Source organism: Microcaecilia unicolor, chromosome 4 (genome assembly GCF_901765095.1).
Source record: "Microcaecilia unicolor chromosome 4, aMicUni1.1, whole genome shotgun sequence".
Classification (NCBI taxonomy): Eukaryota; Metazoa; Chordata; class Amphibia; order Gymnophiona; family Siphonopidae; genus Microcaecilia; species Microcaecilia unicolor.
The window spans coordinates 211,592,423-211,608,525 of record NC_044034.1 but is presented as its reverse complement, the minus strand read 5'-3'; the positions used below and the strand labels follow the sequence as shown (position 1 = coordinate 211,608,525).

The 16,103-nt window shown below is 42.1% G+C and overlaps 1 protein-coding gene across 1 annotated transcript in view; it reads right to left on the bottom strand.

The window, feature by feature from the left end:
* The window catches only part of B4GALNT4 (beta-1,4-N-acetyl-galactosaminyltransferase 4), a 577,155-nt gene that overhangs the window by 121,607 nt on the left and 439,445 nt on the right, over positions 1-16,103 (bottom strand). The window contains exon 10 of the mRNA XM_030202455.1: positions 8,613-8,691. Within this exon, the coding sequence (XP_030058315.1) occupies positions 8,613-8,691 (79 nt within the window). The remainder of the gene's footprint in view (positions 1-8,612; positions 8,692-16,103) is intronic.

The window sequence follows — 16,103 nt, the reverse complement described above, 5'->3', positions numbered from 1 at the left end:
TCATTTAGATCATGTTTGAATGGAATGTAAATTGTGACGTCATCTGCATAGATGTAGAGGTTGAGGTTTTGATTGGCTAGTAGCTTGGCTAGAGGTATCATCATGAGGTTGAATAATGTTGGTGAGAGCGGGGATCCTTGGGGGACTCCACACTCAGGTATCCATTGTGGTGATCTGTCCTCGTTCGTTATTACTTGGTATGATCTTGTGGTTAGGAATCCTTTGAACCATTTGAGAACAGTGCCTCCTACTCCGAAGTATTCTAGTATATGTATTAGTATATCGTGGTTATATACTAATAACCACTAGACAATAAAGGCACTAGACATGTCGAATTGCAGGAGGAGGATGTTGTTACCAGTCGCAATTGCTTGTTTGAATGTGTTCATTGCCGACACTAGTACAGTTTCGGTGCTGTGATTTGTCCGAAATCCTGATTGGGACTCGTGCAGAATTGAGTGTTTATTTAAGTGTTCAGTCAGTTGTTTCGTCTCTATGCCTTCCATGAGTTTGGTCATGAGTGGAATGGATGCTACTGGTCAATAGTTGGTTAGGTCCATTGTGCTTTTTTAGCATCTTTCGGTAACGGAGTGAGTAGGATGTTTCCTTTATCCATTGGAAAAAGTCCATTTTGAAGCCTGTAGTTTATGTGGTTCGTGAGGTCTGTTTTGAATTGTTTGGGTGCGGTTCTTATTAGAGTGTTAGGGCAGATGTCTAATTTGCATTGCGATTTGGCGTATTTTCTTAGCCAATTTGAGATTTCTTTTGATGAGAGCGTGTCAAAGTCGGTGCATGATGGATCTGCTGGGTATTCTCTGGGATTTGGGTCTAGACATTCAAGGATATTTGTATAGTGCGTTGTGTTAGTGGGTATCATGAGTTGGAGTTTTATGATTTTTTTCGTTGAAGTAGTTCGCAAGGTTGGTTGCTGATGGGGTTTCTGTGTTGTTAGAGGTGACCTTGGTAGTATTTAGAAGATTGTTTACGAGTGAGAAGAGTTTGTGTGTATCCTTATAGTTTGGTTCTATTTTGGTTTTGTAGTAAGTCCTTTTAGTTTGTCTGATCGTATACTTGTATTTTCTTTGTAGTTGTTTCCAGTCTTTGTGTGTGTTTTTGTCTTTTTTCTTGCTCCATGCTCTTTCCAATCTTCTAACTTTTGTTTTTAGTTCTTTCAATTCTTCGTTAAACCATGGTATTGAGTTTTTACTATGTGAGGTTCTGGTTTGAAGTGGTGCTATGTTGTTATCCCATTCTTGGAGAAACTGGGGTGAGTCTGTAGGTATTGTCCATTCGTCAGTGTAGAGTTGTTGCCAGAATGTTAGTGGGTCTATTTTGCCTCTCGTAGTATATGTTTGTTGTTTTTGTTGTGTCTTTTTTGTTCTCCAGTGGAGGGTGAGGTTTGCACTGTGGTGGTCGGACCATGGCCTGGCTGTCCATTTTGTGTCTATTAGTGTGAAATTTGATTCTGGTGAGAATTTGTGGGTGATGATGTCTAGTGTGTGTCCTTTGTTATGGGTGGGTTGTGTGTTTGGCCAGTGGAGTTCCCATAGTTGCAGGAAGTCTTTGCATTCGCGTACATTGCTTAAGTTATTATCTTCAAGGTGAAGACTGATGTCTCCTGCTATGAGGAGGTTCTGGGTAGTAACATAGGTGTTTGATATAAAGTCCAGAAAGTGTGTTTGTGAGTCTTGCCAATTGCCCGGGGGTCTGTAGAATAAGATTAGGTTTAGGTGATCACGTAGGTTGGGGTAGTTGATTCTGACTGAGGCTATTTCGAGTTGGGGAAGAATAGACTCTGCTGTTGTTGTGACTGTGAATTGGGATTTATAGATTATTGCTATTCCTCCTCCTCTTTTTCCTTCTCTTGTCCAGTGGGTAATTTTGTATCCTGGGGGGCAGAGCTCTAGTATTATTGAATCTTTGGGGTCATGGATCCAAGTTTCGCTTATGAGTAGGAAGTCGAGATGATCAGTTGTGATCCAGTCGGTTAGTATCGTGGTTTTATTGACTGCCGATCTGGCATTGATGTATCCTATTTGTATTTGTTGGTGGTGGTGTTCAGTTGAGTTTGCGGTGGTGTTAATTTTTATCAGCTGTCTGTCTTCTTGGTTTGAGTTTGTTGCGTCCTTTCGTTTCTTTCTGTTGATGGTGATCGTGACTGGCAGGTTTTCCTTGCCATTGTTTAATTTTTTGAATATGCATATTATGTATTGTTTGTGTGAGTAGTTTGTATGTAATTCCACTCACTCTCACTTCTCCTGAACTGCACTTGCTCCCTCCCTACTCCATCCCCCATAGGTTTAGACATTCAGTTGGTGGGGTCCAGCAGTTTTTTTTGGCCACTCCTGGCATTATCCCTAATACTCTGTAATTTTGTATCAAAAACAAAATTACAAAGCACATCCAAGGCCATGGATTACTGAGACCAAGTCAGCACGGCTTTTGTGTGGGGAAATCTTGCCTGACCAATTTACTTCAATTCTTTGAAGAAGTAAACAAACGTGGACAAAGGGGAGCCGGTTGATATTGTGTATCTGGATTTTCAAAAGGCATTTGACAAGGTACATCATGAAAGGCTACAGAGGAAATTGGAGGGTCATGGGATAGGAGGAAATGTCCTATTGTGGATTAAAAACTGGTTGAAGGATAGAAAACAGAGAGTGGGGTTAAATGGACAGTATTCACAGTGGAGAAGGGTAGTTAGTGGGGTTGCGTACGCCTTGTAGCGCTATAGAAATGCTAAATAGTAGTAGTAATAGTAGTAGTTACTCAGGGGTCTGTGCTAGGACCGCTGCTTTTTAATATATTTATAAATGATTTAGAGATGAGAGTAACTAGCGAGGTAATTAAACTTGCTGATGACACAAAGTTTTTCAAAGTCGTTAACTCGCGACAGGATTGTGAAAAAGTACAGAAGGACCTTACGAGACTGGGAGACTGGGTGGCTAAATGGCAGATGACGTTTAATGTGAGCAAGTGCAAGGTGATGCATGTGGGGAAAAAAGAACCCGAACTATAGCTACGTCATGCAACGTTCCACGTTAGGAGTTACGGACCAAGAAAGGGATCTGGGTGTCGTCATCGATAATACACTGAAACCTTCTGCTCAGTGTGCTGCTGCAGCTAGGAAAGCGAATAGAATGTTGGGTATTATTAGGAAAGGTATGGAAAACAGGTGTGAGGATGTTATAATGCTGATGTATCGCTCCATGGTGCGACCGCACCTTGAGCATTGTGTTCAATTCTGGTCGCCGCATTTCAAGAAAGATATAGTAGAATTGGAAAAGGTGCAGCGAAAGGCGACTAAAATGATAGCGGGGATGGGACGACTTCCCTATGAAGAAAGACTAAGGAGGCTAGGGCTTTTCAGCTTGGAGAAGAGACGGCTGAGGGGAGACATGATAGAGGTATCTAAAATAATGAGTGGAGTGGAACAGGTGGATGGGAAGCGTCTGTTCACGCTTTCCAAAAATACTAGGACTAGGGGACATGCGATGAAACTACAGTGTAGTAAATTTAAAACAAATCGGAGAACATTTTTCTTCACCCAACACATAATTAAACTCTGGAATTCGTTGCCGGAGAACGTGGTGAAGGCGGTTAGCTTGGCAGAGTTTAAAAAGGGGTTAGATGGTTTCCTAAAGGACAAGTCCATAGACCGCTACTAAATGGACTTGGGAAAATCCACAATTTCGGGAATAACATGTATAAAATGTTTGTACGTTTGGGTAGCTTGCCAGGTGCCCTTGACCTGGATTGGCCGCTGTCGTGGACAGGATGCTGGGCTCGATGGACCCTTGGTCTTTTCCCAGTGTGGCATTACTTATGTACTCAATCCCAAGCCATGTTCGATCACGTGGAGGGGCATTTTTGAAAGAAACGTCCAAGTTGCGTTTTGGATGTCCTTGTAAAATGTCTAAATCCAGGGGCAGGGAAAATCATATTTTCGAAAAAAGATAGACATCCATCATTTGTTTCGAAAATACCGTCAGAGATGTCCAAATCCTTAAATTTGGATGTCCCTAGACATGGACGTTTCTGACTTTCGGTGATTTTCGAAACTAAAGACGTCCATGTCAAAAACGTCCAAATGCAAGCAATTTGGAGGTGGGAGGAGCCAGCATTTGTAGTGCACTGGTCCCCCTGACATGCCAGGACAGCAATGGGATGTCCTTGTTTTTCCAAGTGTTAGGCAAGCCCAAGTCCCGCCTTCGCTACGCCTCTGACACGCCCCCTTGAAATCTGGACATCCTTGCAACGGACTGCAGTTGGAGACGTCCAAAATCGGGCTTCAATTATACCGATTTGGACGTCTCTGGGAGACCGAGTGCCCAAACAGCAACCTAAAATCTAATTATTTATCGCAAAGTGCCAACAGGGCAATTTAACCTGAATAACAGGTGCCGGTACTCATTATGGGCAGGGTCACCACATATGACTCCACCCCTATAGGGCCTATGTTGTCTTTTGTGTATTGTGTTGACATTATAAGTAGCATATTATGCCATAATGTGTACTGTTTGCTTGCTGCTAATAATAAAAAGACGCTGTCGCCATTTTTTGGTTTTATCGGAATAAGCCAGCACATATAGATGCCTGGGGCAGAAACCGGGTAAGCCATCAGCTGATTTAATAAAAGATATGCGAATATTTAGATAATTTAAAATAATGGGGTTAAGGTTTATATGTAAGAGACTTGATTTCCTTTTTTCTTGTTCTTTTTCTCCCTTATCGACAGAATTGGTGTCACTCCCCCTTGATAAAGTTGATACGAAACGGGGACCTGTCGGGGTTTTAAGAGCGCACCAACCTGCCTAAGATAAGTGCAGTGTGCATTATTGAGAAGTACATTTAAAAAGTTGTGCAAGTCTTTTTTTGTTAATATAATTGGGATGGTGGAGGTTGAGTCAATGATTAAGACATTAACACGGGCAGTGTATTCACCTGTTGAGTGAAAGAAATATCACCGTGTATTACATATGAGACTCTTCCTCACTTTAGTCTAACAGCCTTTAGGACTATCATATTTGCATTTACACATTCTGTGAATATATTTTTTGATATTTTGCTTTATGGGACAGAGTGACGGTCTAAAACTATTTAACATATTTGTAGGATAAGCAACATAAAATGTTTTGTACTTTTTTGGTCAAATTGCACACACAACGTAATTGATTAACAAGCCAATCAGTGCCAATAATTGGTACTTAACAGCCTCTAATGCGAGCAGTCGAAAAGTGGGTGTGGTTAATGGCATGAAATGGGCAGGTTGTGGGCGTTTCAAAAAACTATGTGCACTATTACAGAATAAACCCAATCTGTGCCTAAGTTAGGTGCAGGTATTTAGGCCTGGTTTCAGGTGGCCTAAATGGGTGCACCTACATTTTAAGCATAAGAAAGGTGCTTGTGCATATTCTATAAATTATACCTAACTTTAGGCATGGTTTATAGAATTGTGCTAAGTGCATGGTTTTTTGGCAGCATATATAGAATTTACCCCTTAGTGTATCTGTAGAATGTAATCAAGTTTCTTTTTTTAACAGTACAACCAGTGTTTTATTATTACAGTACTCCTCTTTATGGGCTGGAACAGAGGGATCATTTTACTAAGTTGCTGCAAAAGGGGGCCTGTGCTGTCATCAGCGTGTGTTTTTGACTGACCGATTACCATTGGGTAAACACCGGATCTACAAAAACAAAAATATTTTTGTAGTGCCAGAAATGGCACGTGCTGGGGATGGGAACTATCACAGGGCTGCTGCGGTAGCCCAGTGTGGTACTTCCTGTTTAGTAAAAGACCCCTACAGAGAGTTGAGTAGGAGACCGCTTTGTTGTCTGTTCAATTACATCTTCTGCACTGAATTCATCATGACTTGGGTGTTTCCCATATGTAAGACACTTTTTCAGGAATGGATTTGCATGCCATTGACCTGTATGCCATCTTGTCTTGGCAATAACCTTGGAGCATGTGAACTTACCATTATTGTCGATCTCTAAGGGGGGGGGGGGATTTTCAGAACTAATATTTGGCATTGTATTTAAACAGAGCCCTTCATCCCTGGGTTATTTCTGTATCTCAGTAAGGAAAGAATTCTTATCCATATAATGACAACTATTCTGCTTGAGTGATGAGAAGAAGATAGACATAAATATGCTGCAGCACTATTATGTACTTCTCATTCAGTCAGTAGGAGCATCTCTCTGGAATGCAGACCTGGTGCTTGTTATGAGACTGTCAAGAATATTTAGGAATATTGATGGCAACAGCTTGACAGAAGAACAGAGCATCATGAATCACAGTGTGAGGAAATGCTAGAAAATGAAGGGAAAAATGATGGATGACACATGAAACAGGGGTGGGTGTGAGGTAGGTATCCAACATTTAATTGGGATCTATTTTTACTGTTACATTTATGCAGGCAAAAGGAAGAGAATAGTTGTAAAGTCATCACTATAGAGGTAATACCATGTTAACACTGAAAGACTTACCCTGAGCCCCCGCTTTCTCTGGTGTAGCTTGCAGAGCATCCCTTTAAAAATCCCTCCCCAAAAAGGGGGGGGGGGGACAAATGGTAAACGGGGGGAAGATATCAGTACAAGGAGAGGGAGGGAGTTTTTTTTGGGGGGGAGGGGGTTGAAAATGGATAAAAGTTGAATGACTAGACTAAGCATCAGTTTTTATTGTTTAGTGTTCAGTATTGTGTTTGGTATGTTTAAAAGATGGAATGTGATCTTGTTCTGATTAGTCATCAATAAAATGATGAAACATAAAAATCCCTCCCCTGGAGGGGCCCACGGGTACATATATACTTGCAGAATTTGCAGGTGAAAATGTCCTGCTGTGAAGTATGCATGGTGATTTGGAAATAAACTCTGTATATGTACTTGCCAGTCCAGTCTCAGGTCGGTTGCCAGTAATGCCCCTTTTCCCCAACTAGGGGGCAATTCTAAAACTGAGCACCACAGTTAGGCAGCTAGATGCAGCATGCTAACCATGAATTCTATAACAGCATCTGGCCATGCAGATTCACTTATAAAATACTTGCATAAATCAGTGTCTATGTGCCTACATTAAGGCAAGCCCACTTACATCATGTCAATAGCTGGCATAAATACACACACCCAAATGTGGCACTTTACAATGCAATTTACAGTATGTATAGGAGCCAGCTCTGTCGGTGCTGGGGTGCATGAGCACCCCCAATATTGAACACACTCCTTGACAGGGAGGAGTAACTTCCATCAAGCTTAGCACCCCCAATCATTTTGAAAAGCTGGCTACTATGAGTGGAAACCCCACCCATATGTACACCCTCTTACATTAGTATGCTAAGCTGCACATGTTAGTTGAAGTACAATGTTTAGCGCCCACCTAGCACTTATGCTGAAGCTGTAACTTCACAAAAGTAGAATGTATTTGTATATACCAACTATGTCCCTCAAACCTGCACAGGGTGGGGAGGTAGAGAATGGCAAGACACATGGGAATAGTTTCAACATTAGGGCCATTAATGGCATCAATGGTTTGATGATGTGGACCGGGCTGTGAGAACCAATTCATCTCAAACGGTGCACTCACTAACTTTCAGACAATGATTTTCAGTTATTACTTAAATAAGCTGGATATAAAATGGTGATCTATACCTAAACTGTAATCAAGTTGCATATGCATCATATTAGCAAATATATATATATATATATATATATATATATATATATATATATATATATATATATATTATACCCTACCAACTGAATTACTGACAAAAGTAGCCTAGAATAGGGCAAGAGTTTTCCACAGCTCAAACCAAAAAAATTTCAAACCTAAAAGTAGGTACTGCATAATAAGCAAATCTTGGTATTCAGAGATACTTAGAAAATGGAAACCGATTTAGGGCCAGAGCTTGGCCACAAGGAAGACATTTGCTTAAGACCCATGTCCAGCTTCTATTCTCTGGGTTGGCCAGAGCTGAGCATGCTATAAAGGCTTTGTTCACAGTCCTTGGGAGAAGGGGGATGGCATTTCTGCTTTAGCACATCGGTGACTGGTGACACCTAGTGGACAGATTCAGGATGCAAGTGTATGAGGTTCCATGGTGACACCTAGTGGACAGATTCAGGATGCAAGTGTATGAGGTTCCAGAAGGAGCTAATGTTTGTGGCAGCTGCCCATGGCCTGTTGCCACAATGGTTAGGTTGTTTGAGAGAGAAATTGTTTAACAAATAGGAATTTTCAAATGAATATTCATAGCATGGTAGCCTAGAAGAGGCTGATCCTAAATGAGTTGAACACCCAAAGGAGCACATAGAAATTGCTGAGTGAAAATATACACAGAAACAAGGAATGGACTGGAATTTTATTAATTAAAAAACAAAAAGGGAAAAATATAGGATCACTGCAGTTAAGAAATGTGACACTGTATCAATTATATTCAGTTTAAAGAGAAGCATTATATTATTATGTTCATTAACTGCACCAAAACCAACAGCAGAAATCCCTATCCTGAATTTTCTGGACACTAAATTCTGCTCACAGTTTAGATACCAATTGGAAAGTATATATATATTTAGCAACAGTAGAAAATAAACAAATTAACCAAGGATTTACTCACGCCAACTTCCACATGGTCAGATCCTCTGTCATCCTGCTTGTGAAGGAGCTCAAAGTAATACCTACGAGAGGTCATTAGCCTGAAAAGAAGAAAAAAAGAAATGCTAATATACATGAAAGAGCAACATGGAATTATAAAGTTATCCATAACCAAGGAGATGGTAACAATATACAGGCCCTGTTTACTAAGCCACGCTATAGGTGCGCTAGTGTTTTCAGTGTGCGCTAACGCAAGAGACACCCATATATTTCTATGGGTGTCTCTAGTGTTAGCTTTGTTAGCACGTGCTAATTTTTAGCACGCGCTAAAAACGCTAGCAAACAGGGCCCCTAGAGGGGCACAATCGAATGGAGCGACCAAGTTTTCCTAAGGACATCCTCGCAGGACGTCCCGGCGAAGGGGCGAGGAAACCCGTATTATTGAAACAAGATAGGCGTCTATCTTCCATTTCGATAATACGGTCAGGGAAGCCAAAATCTTGACATTTAGGTCATCCCTAGAGATGATCGCCCTTAGACTTGGTCGTTTCTGATTTTCGGCAATAATGGAAACTAAGGACGCCCATCTCTGAAACAACCAAATGCAAACCCTTTGGTCGTGGGAGGAGCCAGCATTCGTAGTGCACTGGTCCCCCTGACATGCCAGGACACCAACCGGGCACCCTAGGGGGCACTGCAGTGGACTTCAGAAAAAGCTCCCAGGTACATAGCTCCCTTACCTTGTGTGCTGAGCCCCCCAAAACCCACTACCCACAACTGTACACCACTACCATAGCCCTTATGGGTGAAGGGGGCACCTAGATGTGGGTACAGTGGGTTTCTGGTGGGTTTTGGAGGGCTCACATTTACCAGCACAAGTGTAACAGGTGGGGGGGGGGGGATGGGCTTGGGTCCGCCTGCCTGAAGTGTACTGCACCCACTAAAACTGCTCCAGGGACCTGCATACTGCTGCGATGTACCTGAGTATGACAATTGAGGCTGGCACAAAATATTTTTAAAGTTCTTTTTTGAGGGTGGTCATCTGGTCAGTTCGGGCACCTTTTTGTGCCTTGGTCGTAAGAAAAACAGGACCAGGTAAAGTCATCCAAATGCTCGCCAGGGATGCCCTTCTTTTTTCCATTATGGGCCGAGGACGCCCATGTGTTAGGCACGCCCAATTCCCGCCTTCGCTTCGCCTCCGACATGCCCCCGGCAACTTTGGTCATCCCTGCGATGGAAAGCAGTTGGGGACGCCCAAAACTGGCTTTCGATTATGTCAATTTGGGCGACCCTGTGAGAAGGACGCCCATCTTCCGATTTGTGTCGAAAGATGGGCGTCCTTCTCTTTCGAAAATAAGCCTGCTAGTGTTTTAATTCTAATTGTCATTTCTACTTGATTTCATGTACTTATATTTAACTTTTACAATGTTATGCAAATATTTTGAATCATAAGAGTTTCTAGCCACCAATCCTTTGTAGGTCTATAATTCTGCTCTAATGATTTCAAATGCAAATTGTGGATAAATCATAGTAAAAATTTCAAAAGTGAAAGGATGTATCAGAAGAACAAAGTAGACTTTGTCCGGCCAATATTCAGCCCGCGGAAGGCAGGCTAGCTAAATGCTGTGATCGGCGCTGAGCCCAGATATTCAATCCGGGGGTTTTTGGCCAGCTTAAACTTAACCGGCCAAGTTAATATTCAGCGCTGACTAGTTAGGTTTATAGCAGCCAAAGACAGGACTGCTATTTAGGCGGTCCGATTTGACTGCTAAACTTAGGGGCCCTTTTACTAAGCCACGTGGCCTGGGCAGCAATTTCATTTTTTCCGGCCATCCACTACGCGCGCCGGAAAATATATTTTATTTTCCAGCACATGGTGCTAACCAGGCAGTAATCGGCATTATACGCGCATTGACGATTACCACCCGGTTAACGCATGAGACCTTTTTGCTAAGTGAATGGGTGGCAGTAAGGTCTCAGACCCAAAATAGATGCGCCAATTTTCATTTTGCCAGACGTCCAGTTTTGGCCCCCCCAAAAAAGGCATTTTTTACAGGTGCACAGAAAAATGGATCTGAGTGTGTTCAAAACACGTGCCTACACTAGTGCAGGCAATTTTTCAGCGCACTTTAGTAAAAGTACCCCTTAGCCGACAAAGCACTGAGTATTCACAGATAGAAAGTTATATTGCGCTATATAGCCGGTTAGCCATTATGCGCTAAGTGCTAATATTCAGTGGAGATAGCCAGCTAAGAGCTATTTAACTGGCCAGGAGCCATTCCTGGCCGGTTAAATAGTGCTGAATATCGGTTGGTGTGTGTTAATTGAAGTAGGTTTACCATGCAGGATTCTCGTTGCGAGACTAGAGGTAACATAGTAAATGATGGCAGATAAACACCTGTACGGTCCATCCAGTCTGCCCAACAAGATAAACTCAAGTACCTTCTCGTACTTGGGCACAAAGTTGTGGAACGCATTACCTAGAAACCTGAAAACAATCAACGAAACAACTACCTTTCGTAAATCCCTCAAGACATATCTCTTCAACAAAGCATACAATGAAAACCTAGAACCTTACTAATCCACTGCTGAAAACCTACTGTTCGCTATACCTAATAAACGCCTCCCTTCTACTCTCTACGTCTCCCTTAACTAACCTCTGTACTACAATAATTGTACCTGACATCCAAGAATAATTGTGTTACAAAACTATGTAAGTCACTTTGAGCCTGCAAATAGGTGGGAAAAGGTGGGATACAAATGCAATAAATAAATAAATACATAAATTTTACATGGTATGTGATACTTTATACATATACCTGAGTTTGATTTGTCCTTGCCTTTCTCAGGGCACAGACCATAGAAGTCTGCCCAGTACTGTTCTTGAACTAAGTTCTGAAGCTAACGTTGAAGCCCCTTAAAATTTACACTCCAGCCTATCCATATCTATTCAGTCATGAACAGGGCATAGACCGTAAAAATCTGCCCAGTTCCCGTTTTGTTTCCCAATTACCGGCGTCGCCACCCAATCTCCACAAAGATTCCGCGGAACCATTTCTTCTAAATAGGATTCCTTTGTGTTTATCCCACGCGTGTTTGAATTCCATTACCATTTTCATCTCCACCACCTCCCGCAGGAGAGCATTCCACATATCCACCAACCTCTCCGTGAAAAAATACTTCCTCACATTAGGCCTGAGTCTGCCCCCCTTCAACCTCATTTCATGTCCTCTAGTTCTACCGCCTTCCCGTCCCCGAAAAAGGTTCATTTGCGGATTAATACCTTTCAAATATTTGAATGTCTGTATCACGTCACCCCTGTTTCTCCTTTCCTCCAAGGTATACAATTTCAGGTCAGCAAGTCTCTCCTCATACAGTTTGCAACACAAATCCCATACCATTTTTGTAGCTTTCCTTTGCACCGCTTCCAGTCTTTTTACATCTTTAGCAAGATACGGCCTCCAAAACTGAACACAATACTCCAAGTGGGGCCTCACCAACAACTTGTACAGGGGCATCAACACCTCCTTTCTTCTGCTGGTTATGACCTTCTCTACGCAGCCTAGCATCCTTCTGGCCACAGCCATCGCCTTGTCGAATTGCTTCTTCACCTTTAGATCCTCAGACACCAACACCCCAAGGTCTCTCTCCTGAGTCGAGCTTACTAATCTCTCCCCTCCTATCAGGTATCTCTCTTTTGGGTTTTTGCACCCCAAGTGCATCACTCTACAATTCTTGGCATTAAATTTTAACTCACCCAATAGAGGGATTAATTAATGATCAGAGTACCACCAAAATTACTGCTCACACACAGTACTGTGTGTGAGCATTAAATTTTAACTGTCAGACCCTTGACCATTCTTCTAAGGTTCGGAGATCCCTTCTCATTGTTTCTACTCCCTCCAGGGTATTCACTCTATTGGCTATTTTCGTGTCATCCACAAAAAGGCACACCTTTCCTTCCAACCCTTCAGAAATATCACCCACAAATATATTAAACAGAATAGGCCTCAGCACCGACCCCTGAGGAACTCCACTGCTCACCTTCCTTTCCTCCGAGCGGATTCCATTTACCACCACCCTCTGCCACCTGTTGGTCAACCAGTTTCTTATCCAGTTCACCACTTTCGGTCCTAAGTTCAACCCTTTCAGCTTATTCATGAGTCTTCTGTGGGGGACTGTATCAAAGGCTTTGCTGAAGTCCAAGTAGATTACATCTAATGCACGTCCTTCATCCAGTTCTTTGGTCACCCAGTCAAAGAAGTCAATAAGATTCATTTGGCAGGATTTTCCTTTGGTAAAGCCATGTTGCCTCGGGTCCTGTAACCCGTCGGCTTCTCGAAAGTTAACCATCCTTTCTTTCAGCAGGGACTCCATTATTTTTCCTACCACCGACATGAGACTTACCGGTCTGTAGTTTCCCACTTCTTCCCTGTCTCCACTTTTGTGAAGAGGGACCACATCCGCTCATCTCTAATCCCACAGAACCTCTCCCGTCTGTAAAGATCTATTAAATAAATCTTTAAGAGGTCCTGCCAGGACCTCTCTGAGATCAAAGATTCACAAATCATGATTCCCAGCCAAAGGGGACATAGTTGTCATGGTATCAGTTCATTATGATCCCTGTGCAGCTTGTAATCATGAATTTAAAGCACTTTAAAAAAATGTATTTATAAACATGCTCCCCATATATAATACAACTATTATTCTAGCATAAAAAAACAAAAACCCAAAAATTAAGATAAAATACTAATTCTAAAACTGCAATTTTGGGGACTGTGACTGGCTGAAAATATTATAAGAAAAGTGAATGTGTCTCTGCCCTGTATTACATCATTTAGAATAACATCTTTCATGTTGCCATACTCCTCCTGGCTTAGGTTTATCGACTCCAAAGACTGGCTGCACATCTGACATTGACCACTGTTTTCCATGACACCCACGTATTTTGCATGCGACTGCTATGGAGGCTGTGTTATTCCAGAAGACTGGAAAAGCTACATAAGTGCCATGGAAAACAGTGGTCGATATCAGATGTACAGCCAGTCTTTGGAGTCAATAAACCTGAGCCAGGAGGAGTATGACAGCCTTAAAGATGTTATTCTGAATGACATAATACAGGGCAGCGATACATTCAGGAAGACCAGACTCCTAATGCAGGCCAGTTGGCCGAAACACAGGCCCGTGTCGAGTTGTGCCTTATTCTATTAAAATGTCACTGCACTGATTTTGTTGTCATCTTCACTGTGACTTTATTTCTGTTTGTGTGACCTGAGATGATTGTTTCTTCTGTTTTTTTGTTGTTGTCTGAAAATATTACAAATCATCCCACCCACAAACACACATTCTGATTGGTAAAATCCTTGGGTTCAGCTCAATCAGCAGCAACAGAATCACTGGAACAATAGCCTGCTGAAAGGAACAGCGTATTTAAGTGTCAGGACTGACATTATGGAAAAGCAGGTCGATGATGACTAGATTCTCTCACACTGTAATAAAATGACAAGGAAAAAGCAAATGGGCAAGAAAATCATCCAAATTAAAAGAAAACTCTTTAAAATGCTCAAAACATGGGACACCATAATAGTGGTTACAAGGCAGTCCATTTAGGCCCCAACTTACTAAGGTTTTTTTAAATTTTTAACCATTCTGGACTAGATTCAATATATGGCCCTGAAAATAATGCACCTAGGCATATTTTATAAACATCGTTTAAAGTTAGGTGTGGTTTATAGAATATGCCTCTAAGTTAGGCACAGTTTACAAAATAAGCTAAAGTGCTTGGTCCGGTGACTAAATTTAGGCGCAGCCATTTACACCAAGTATGCACACGCCTAATTTATGTGCGGATCGTGCACATTCTATAAGAGCGCACATAGTTTTTAGGAATACCCACAAACCACCCATTCCACGCCCATGGCTACACCCCCTTTTCACATCCGTGTCTTACAATTTACACGCATCACTTCATAGAATACACCTAGCAAGTTCTGCAGGTAAATTCTAATTAATGCCAATTAGTGCTGATAATTGCTTGTTAAGTCACCAATTATTGGTGTTGACTGGCTTGTTATTCAATTAAGTTGTGCACAGAATACGCCTGGATTTCCATGCACAACTTTCGGCGGCGCCGTATATACAATCCAGGGGTCTGTATGTAGTAAAATTAAACAAACACAACTCATGACGACACTGAAAACACTGCATTGGTGGCATACAAGGCTTGGTCAGTATTTATCTGAGTTGTTTCAAAAATCCGTATCTGCAGAGAATGATCTACGGCAAATGCCATGTTGTTGGGGGCAGGGAGGGGCAATTGGTGGGAACTATGCTTTACAGTTAAAATGGAAGTTGTTACTACACATTAACTGTTAATGCAGCACGTAAGGAAACAGAAAAGGAGGACAAAGCCAAATCCTCACGGATGAGGAGACACCAAACAAAGTAGTGAGGCAAAGTGGAGTGGAGGAGTGGCCTAGTGGTTAGGGTGGTGGACTTTGGTCCTGAGGAACTGAGTTCAATTGCCACTTCAGGCACAGGCAGCTCCTTGTGACTCTGGGCAAGTCACTTAACCCTCCATTGCCCCATGTAAGCCGCATTGAGCCTGCCATGAGTGGGAAAGTACGGGGTACAAATGTAACAAAAAAAAAATACAAAAGAGGATTTTCAATATTCAAGGACCTTTATTGTAGTCACAGTACCAACACTTTAAAGACCCAAGAAGCATGTGAGCCTGCCTCAGGGGTCATCAAACCTGTAAGCATATGTTGATGAGAATACAGGTGACACATATGAAAAAAACGGTTGTTTCTAAAATCAATCGCTGTGCCCGTGTTTGAACCAGGTATTTCTACTCTGCTATGAGTAAATTGCTCCAGAAAACCAGTGACATCATGCATGCATATACAGTGGGGGAAATAAGTATTTGATCCCTTGCTGATTTTGTAAGTTTGCCCACTGACAAAGACATGAGCAGCCCATAATTGAAGGGTAGGTTATTGGTAACAGTGAGAGATAGCACATCACAAATTAAATCCGGAAAATCACATTGTGGAAAGTATATGAATTTATTTGCATTCTGCAGAGGGAAATAAGTATTTGATCCCCCACCAACCAGTAAGAGATCTGGCCCCTACAGACCAGGTAGATGCTCCAAATCAACTCGTTACCTGCATGACAGACAGCTGTCGGCAATGGTCACCTGTATGAAAGACACCTGTCCACAGACTCAGTGAATCAGTCAGACTCTAACCTCTACAAAATGGCCAAGAGCAAGGAGCTGTCTAAGGATGTCAGGGACAAGATCATACACCTGCACAAGACTGGAATGGGCTACAAAACCATCAGTAAGACGCTGGGCGAGAAGGAGACAACTGTTGGTGCCATAGTAAGAAAATGGAAGAAGTACAAAATGACTGTCAATCGACAAAGATCTGGGGCTCCACGCAAAATCTCACCTCGTGGGGTATCCTTGATCATGAGGAAGGTTAGAAATCAGCCTACAACTACAAGG